The sequence below is a fragment of the Syngnathus acus genome, chromosome 13, assembly GCF_901709675.1.
Source record: "Syngnathus acus chromosome 13, fSynAcu1.2, whole genome shotgun sequence".
NCBI classification, from domain to species: domain Eukaryota; kingdom Metazoa; phylum Chordata; class Actinopteri; order Syngnathiformes; family Syngnathidae; genus Syngnathus; species Syngnathus acus.
This window is the reverse complement of record NC_051098.1, coordinates 15,025,794-15,033,281: the sequence shown is the minus strand read 5'-3', so window position 1 is coordinate 15,033,281 and position 7,488 is coordinate 15,025,794. Positions and strand designations below refer to the sequence as shown.

Below are 7,488 nucleotides of genomic sequence, written 5' to 3'. Positions count from 1 at the left end.
GGCAAGGCTCCTTTAGGCTTAAGCACGGGTTCAAAAGTGCTCTGCAGATTGGTCGGGACAAATAAAAGTCATAAATTGATGACAAATGGTTTTATTTGTTTAAAGCTTGAGAACAAATCACACTCTTTGTCTGTCTTGGCGTCGCTCTCGACTATCAGAATCCAGAGTTGATATTGGAATCCTACGTCGGACTGAAATCAAGCCGCAAGACTCAAAATTCCGCCTAAAAAATGTCTTCATTGTCTTTTCTCAGTGGATTTGGTCCCAGCTGGACCTCTTTGAGTTTTTCCCAGGGGGATCTTCTTTAGCTGAGGAATGGCCTTGCTATCTCCTGTGGCTTCAAGTTTAATTGGGTTAATTTTTTAGAGCTTAAAGACAATAAGAAACATTCTTTGTGGCGTCTCTTAAAGATCATTCTGTTGGTTGTAAAATAAACGTCAACTACTGGTAAGGTCATTCAAAGTCCAAACTGACAAGAGTGTGAAAGATTCAACTGTACATCCTCAACTAATTAGTTAGTTTAGATTTAAGGGCTAGAAGTGTTTTTTTATAGAAATATTTCAAACAGAGGACAGTCTATACATCAAAGAGGACCTAAACAGGAGCCTTGGGGTACTCCGTATTACAGGGCAGTGTAATATAGTCATGCGGACACAAACAAAGAAGAGTTTCACAAAAACTGGAAGTGACTCAAGAAGCAGTAGTAGTTGTGTATTTTTGTTTTCTGAATTAAATTAGTTGGTTTTAGTTACTTTGTTCGTTTCCTGTAATCATAAATCTGGAGCTCGTCTTCGTTTTTCTGACTCTATCAAAAATTAGTCAAGGGATGAGTCATAGGCTGACTGAAACAAGAACAAATTTTTGAAAGACTGCTCTTAAAGGACACATGAGCTCAAAATTACCCAAGGCTTATCGCAGTATTTTTTGTGGTAATTTATGTTGTTTTTTTTGTTTTTTTTTACTGAGAATCTATGCGCCCAAGTTTCCATGAAGTAATAAAGTTTGTTTTGGAACAGAAAAGCCAGAACAAGTATGTGTTGTGCCAATGAACGCAACAAAGATGAGTAAAAGGACATAATTATCTCCCATTTTCTGTTATTACTTCTTGGCTTGTGGCTCTTCGTCACCAGAAGATTTTCTCAGAAGAATCTTTCGCTGTGGAGAATATTTTAGTTTCATTTGATAATATAAAAATGTACTTTCTAGGAAAAAGAACAGAAACACTGCTCTTAGTGTATTTAAATGTCGGTCATGATGGTTTCTTGGAGAGCGAAATTTTTGAAGCGGGAATAATTTGAATATTGTAAGCTCAAAAATTAGCTTGAAATCCATCCATCCATTTCTTGCTTTGGGTGAGGGATGAGAATTATTTTAGTTTCTCAGAGTCCATCACGCTACCCCAACAATCAAGTGACTCAATTTCCTTCTTTTGCCATTTTGTCAATGGAAACGCATGAAACGATTCCGACATCTTATCAAATGAAAGCTTATTAATATTCCTGTTAAACTAAAGCTGAAGGGGACCAAGGGACCGAGAACAAGAGATGAAGAAAGACGAGCGGGAGAAGGAGGAAAGCGAGAAAGAGCGGCGTAATTAGGCCAACACTTGTCTCTTGCCAGCAAGACAGCTTTCGCCTCCTTCTTGTCTCCCTAATGCCTCTCATCCTAATTGGACTTGATAATCAATACCTCCTGCTAATTGTACTTAAGCAACACAAGCATGTCCATGCACTGAAATGATGAAAAAAAAAAGTAATAATAATAATAACAACAATAATAATAATAATAATAACAATACTAATAATAATAATAAATAATATAATATTAATATTAGTATAATAATTATAATAATAATGCTGAATGGACAAAAATACAGTGGAAATAATAATAAAAAATGTTATCTTTTCCTTGTTTTTGTTTTTTTGTATGTCTCTTTAGATAATTGTTTCTACCTGTTCACATTGGCCCCGCCCCTTGTGTCTTCCAATCAGCTCCCTCGGCCGCTTATGTCCTGTCCAGGTGTTCCACGTTGCCTGGTCAATTTGTTTGTATTTAGTTCCCTCCTTTCTGTTCAGTCCTGTTTGGAGCATTGTCCTTTGTGCTCCTTGCTGTGCTTTGTGCTGTTTTGTCCAAGCCTGATTTTTCTACAGCTTATTTTGTTATTTTGAACTTCTGTCTGTTGCCACAACTCACAGAGCACCTGAGTTACTTATTTCACAGTCATCTTTTGTTTGTACTTTGTCAAGAACTCTGCCTTTTTGGACACTTGTGTTCAGCAACTTCCGTCATTAAAGAATCACAATGTATGGAAGGTGAATAGAGAAAATGGCTGAACTCTTGATAAAAGTGCCAACGGAGTCACCAGATTTATTTTAGTGAGCCTCTGCCTCCTAATGAGCTTCCAATAAGTCTAACGTGGCTCCAACAAGTCAAATGACCCAAGATCACTTTGTAGACACCACAAAGAACTGAAATGATTTTAAAATTATTCCAATCAAATGAAAATAAACTGCCACTATGAAACATTTGCATAAAATTCGGTTCACCTTTTTATTTATTTATTTTTTCTATTTATTTATTTTCTACTACTATATTGTATATGGCTGAACTTTGCTGAAGGCAGTGCACCACTAGCTTCTGCTGCCACCTAGCGGTCAAATAAAAAGAAAATATGATTTTTAATAATCATGGACCACAGAAAAAGAAAATCCCCCTATTATGTCCAGAATATCACAAAGGCTTAAAAGGCAGATTGTAATACAATTTTATTATCTATCACAAAATACAGTGCTTAAATGTATTAGACCAGTATGTAGAAGATCTTTCTTTTTTTTTCATCATCTATGAACTCAAACTAGTTTTTGATTAAGCAAACTGTTTCTTAAAACTTGTCCATTCTGGACATGAGATGCTGCCTGGTGTTTTTTTCTGGTTTAAAGAGAATCAAGTAACACTTTGGTGCAAAGATGCAGCCCAGCAGGCCATAGCTGGAGGCCAGGATGGCAAACACCTCCGTGACTGTGGAGTACTTCCCCGGGGAGCTGATGTAGGCTGGCACGAAGGCCACCCACACGGCGCAGAAGATGAGCATGCTAAAAGTGATAAAGCGAGCCTCGTTGAAATTGTCCGGAAGCTTCCGGGCCAGGAAGGCCAGAACGAGGCAGAGGCAGGCTAGCAGGCCGATGTAGCCCAGGACCAAACTGAAAGCCACGAGCGAGCCAACATCGCAAAGCAGAAGGACAACGGCGCTCTTGGGGGGAATCAACTGGTGAGGGGTGGGGGGAGCCACGATGAGCCATACTGTGCAGATTAGCACCTGGAGGAATAAAAAGTTAACAGAAATTAGACCCTGCAAGATAGGTTATCAAAATTAACTAAATAACTGATTTGGTGAATAAAATATGGGGGATAAATATTGTTTTTTGAAGTTTAATCTGAATGAAAGCTATTATTATTTTATTATTTTATTATTTTAAATCAAAATGTAGTCTATGAATAGTCCTCACCTGAACCAGAGTGCAAAGACTAATAATGGCTTTTTGCCGTACGGGCCCAAACCACTTCATGACTCGACTTCCGGGCTGTGAGGCCTTGAACGCCATCAGCACCACGATGGTCTTTCCCAAAATACAAGAAATGCACAGCACAAAGGTGATACCGAAAGCCGTGCGGCGCAGCATGCACGACCACTCTGAGGGCCGACCGATGAAAGTGAGCGAGCACAGGAAGCACAAAGTCAATGAGAAGAGCAGAAGGAAGCTCAACTCCGAGTTGTTGGCCCTAACCACCGGGGTGCTCCTGTGGTAGGAGAAGACGAAGACCACCACGCAAGTGCAGAAGGAACCCATGAGGGATATGGCCATCAGCGTGATGCCCATGGTGTCGCTGAACGAGAGGAACTCCACCTCTTTGGGGATGCAGGCGGTCCTCTCGTCGTTGGACCAGAACTCGGGCAGGCAGCGCGTGCACTCTATGGCGTCTAAAATACAGAACAAGGTTAAGAGCGGAGCTTCTTGTCACGTAGGAGGAGCGAGTATCCGCACCGGTCTGATTGCTAATCTCCCCTGCTGTACACACCACGCAATCATGGCAGCAGATAGGGAAGTTAGGTCGACTGGCCTTGCGGGTGCCGGGCGGACAAATGTTACTGCATACTGATAGCGGGACCTGTGCAACGAGGGCAACTTTACAGTCACACAAAACAAACACAGTTACGAGACGTTTCATTAGGTACAGATGCTTGCTTATCCAAGTGCTGTGCCCAAAATCCAAAAGAAATAGTTGTTAAAAGTTGTGTCTCGATGGGATCTCTACTTGGGTCTTGTTGCCGTTCCACACGATGTCCTCGCTTTGGATTCGAAGCTTCTGTTGTCCGTCTTTGACCGTCTCGTCAAACTTGCCGACGGTGACAAACTCGATCCCACCACTTGGTCTCAGCTGCCAGTTGACCAGGTCGTACATGGCGGCCGGATCGCCGTTCTCGTCAAAGGTGATCTCATCCCCAAAGGAATTGAAGTACTTCACTTGTTTTAAATAGTGAAGCAGCTAAAGGGAAACAATATTGTTAGATAATTAAAAACAAATTTACTGTCTATTTATTTATTTGTATTTTTATTTTATTTTATTTTATTTTATTTTATTTTAATTTTTATTCCAATAGAAGTGGGTGGAGTGGCGTGTGATGTTGCTGATGCACCAATGGAAAGATTTTCGCCCACTTTGAGTTTATCCTGAAATAAGAATAAATGACAGTCGTGTATTTTGTAATCATACCTGCCACGGTTGGACGCTTTGTGCATTTGCACACGTCTGAAGAGCAAAAGGACCTTTGCCATCCTCGCAGCCCCCCACACTCCTCAATGCATACCCGATCGCATACACCGCTTTATAGACGTTGTAGGAGATCCGCAGCTGGGACACATCCGAGTAGATATTCGTCACCGTCCTCAGATCTTCCGCTCCGGTGCACGGCGGTTTAACCCTTCCCTCGCTCAGACTGCATTGAAAAACTTCTTCCCAAAATGGTATCAGAAACGGGTCGTTGACAGTGTCGGGGTTGGATGGATGCAGACGGAGCAGGAAGTCCTGAAGTCCTGGGATTTGGACTCGACGGATGGCGAACCCCATGGAGCCCTGCAGGATGCTAAAGTACTTCTTGGGAGTGGAGAGGACAGCCGCCGTGCTCCAAGCCTCGCTTGCTAGCCACTGGATCCCGTCCAGACCTTCCCTGAAATGATGGAATTGCAGAATCTTGCACTTGGGAGTGATTGAAAAAGAAAGATGTGTCCCCACCTGAGGGCTTCATCAAAAAGCGCCGCTGCGTCCTGTTCCACGGCGAACACCAAGATCACGCGGGCCCGGGAAGAGCGGATATTGGAAATGATGGATGAGATCACCTCAGGTGCTCGGTTCTTGGGGATGATGTCATGGAGGGCCACACATGCGCCTAGTTTGCTAACCTGGGATGTCGAGTGTTTCCGAAATACAACTTTATTCTTTTTACTAATTTTCCGTTGTTGCGGACTCACCTCGTTAGCAAAAATGTTTGCACCTTCTCGACCGTACGCATCGTCACCCGCGATCACACCCACCCAAGTCCACCCGAAATGTTTGACCAGCTGGATCAATGCATCCACCTAAAGAAAATCAAATGGAATATTCATGTCCAAACTTAAGTTGAAAAATTCCCACCATGACGACGGGGTCTTCCACGTACCTGGAAGATATCACTGGGCATGGTCCTGAGAAAAGCAGGAAACTCCTTTTTGTCGCTCAGGCAAGCACAGCTAGAAAAGTAACTGACCTGGATAGAAATCCACTTTTATTCCAAATAAGTCCAAAATTTCAATTTACAACCAATTTCCGCTCACCTGCGACACGTGGAAGACCCCCAAGAAACGGGCCACGACCAGAGACTGGGTGGAACCCCCGTCTCCGATCACGGCAGGTACGCCCCCCTTGCAGATGCTTCTCTTTGCTTTTCCTTCGGTCACGGAGGCGTTTTGGATTCCCAGAAGCTCCATGGCGGCCTTGAGAGCCTGGTGGGGGTTGCTGCACGAGTCGTAGAGTTTATAACCCAGAGTGATGTTCGGAAGCAGTTTTCCCTCCCTGTTGATCTCCTCGATTGCAAAAATCATGGTCTGCATCCAGCGGAATGTTCGGAAGTTAAATCTGCGAGCAAAATCGTCCTACAATTAAATTCGCTGACTCATCATCTGCTCCGAATGATTACCTGGTGCATTCCGTGGGTGGAGGCTTGGAGGTGAACGTCAGGCTGGGCTCCACCACTGTATCGTGTAGGGAGAAGAGCCCACCCAGGATGATGTCCCCCTTTTTCTCCAGATATGGCAAGATCATGGAACCTGGGATGACATCGCAATGTTGCGACAGATCTTGGTAGGATTGGTGGGGGAACAAGATCGACACCCACATGACGCTCCAGACCACCGCTTCAGTTCTCCGCCACCAGCCCCTGAGCTTTCTCCAAACCTGAAACATATTTTCTAAAACAATGAAAGGAAATACGTTCAAGACTACAAGTTATTTTGTTTTGAGCATCAGCGAGAACCTCACACAATGCTTCATTGTCACAGCGTAAGCACTTTTCAAAGCACCACGCATTTATAGCCTTCAGTGTATATGCCCCCTGTCACATAGCATCACCGGCAAATTGAACTGATTTCCCCCGAGTCAGCAAATCAATGGAAAAGGAAACTCGGCTTCCACGTAAATAACAAGCATAACGAGGAGGCACGTTAGACCAAATTGAGACGAGACATTAGCCGTGTCATCTCGCCGTGTCACGCCTGAGTAGGCCTAAGTCAACCTTCAGTGATAAGGAGAGACGGATGGATACACACACTTAGACACATAGTACATGACACACACAATGTGTGTATATATATGAGTGCATAAATGTGTATAAGTAAATATATGTATGTATACGTGTATATGTGTGTATGCGTCTTTATGTATATATGTGCGTACGTGTGTATACGTTTGTACACGTGTATGTGTATATGTATGTACGTATATATGCATACGTATGTATATATTTATTATATATTATATTACCGTATTTTCCGCACTATAAGGCGCACCGGATTATAAGGCGCACCTTCAATGAATGGCCCATTTTAAAACTTTGTCCATATATAAGGCGCACTGGATTATAAGGCGCACCTTCAATGAATGGCCCATTTTGAAACTTTGTCCATATATAAGATATATATATTTGGCCCCCGGGCCGGGCTTTGGACACGCCTGCTGTAGTGGCTCAATATTGGTCCATATATAAGGCGCACCTGATTATAAGGCGCACTGTCGGCTTTTGAGAAAATTTGAGGTTTTTAGGTGCGCCTTGTAGTGCGGAAAATACAATATATTATATTTGTTATAGTTATTATATTTATATTTGCATACATATACGTATGTATGTGTGTATATGTGTGTGTATATCTATGCATGTAGTTTATATTAGCAAAAAAA

General features: G+C 42.6%; 1 protein-coding gene across 1 annotated transcript; it reads right to left on the bottom strand.

The window, feature by feature from the left end:
• Positions 1-2,881: 2,881 nt before the first annotated feature.
• On the bottom strand, positions 2,882-6,381 carry LOC119132620 (extracellular calcium-sensing receptor-like). The gene is made up of 10 exons (XM_037268032.1): positions 6,233-6,381; positions 5,871-6,171; positions 5,717-5,803; positions 5,529-5,636; positions 5,293-5,459; positions 4,774-5,227; positions 4,315-4,545; positions 4,044-4,167; positions 3,507-3,979; positions 2,882-3,316 (listed from the first exon to the last, which is right to left on the bottom strand). Exons 1-10 carry the CDS (start codon positions 6,355-6,357, stop codon positions 2,882-2,884), a joined length of 2,505 nt encoding a protein of 834 aa, XP_037123927.1. The 5' UTR covers positions 6,358-6,381.
• Between the last annotated feature and the right edge of the window lie 1,107 nt (positions 6,382-7,488).

Bases quoted from the DNA above. Each gene is read 5' to 3' on its own strand.
- LOC119132620 (XM_037268032.1), bottom strand. From the start codon at position 6,357: ATGATCTTGCCATATCTGGAGAAAAAGGGGGACATCATCCTGGGTGGG. The intron at 3,980-4,043 runs GTGCGGATACTC...TCTGTATTTTAG, and splicing joins GGAGATTAGCAATCAGACCG to ACGCCATAGAGTGCACGCGC. The intron at 3,317-3,506 runs GTGAGGACTATT...TTATTCCTCCAG, and splicing joins GTCTTTGCACTCTGGTTCAG to GTGCTAATCTGCACAGTATG.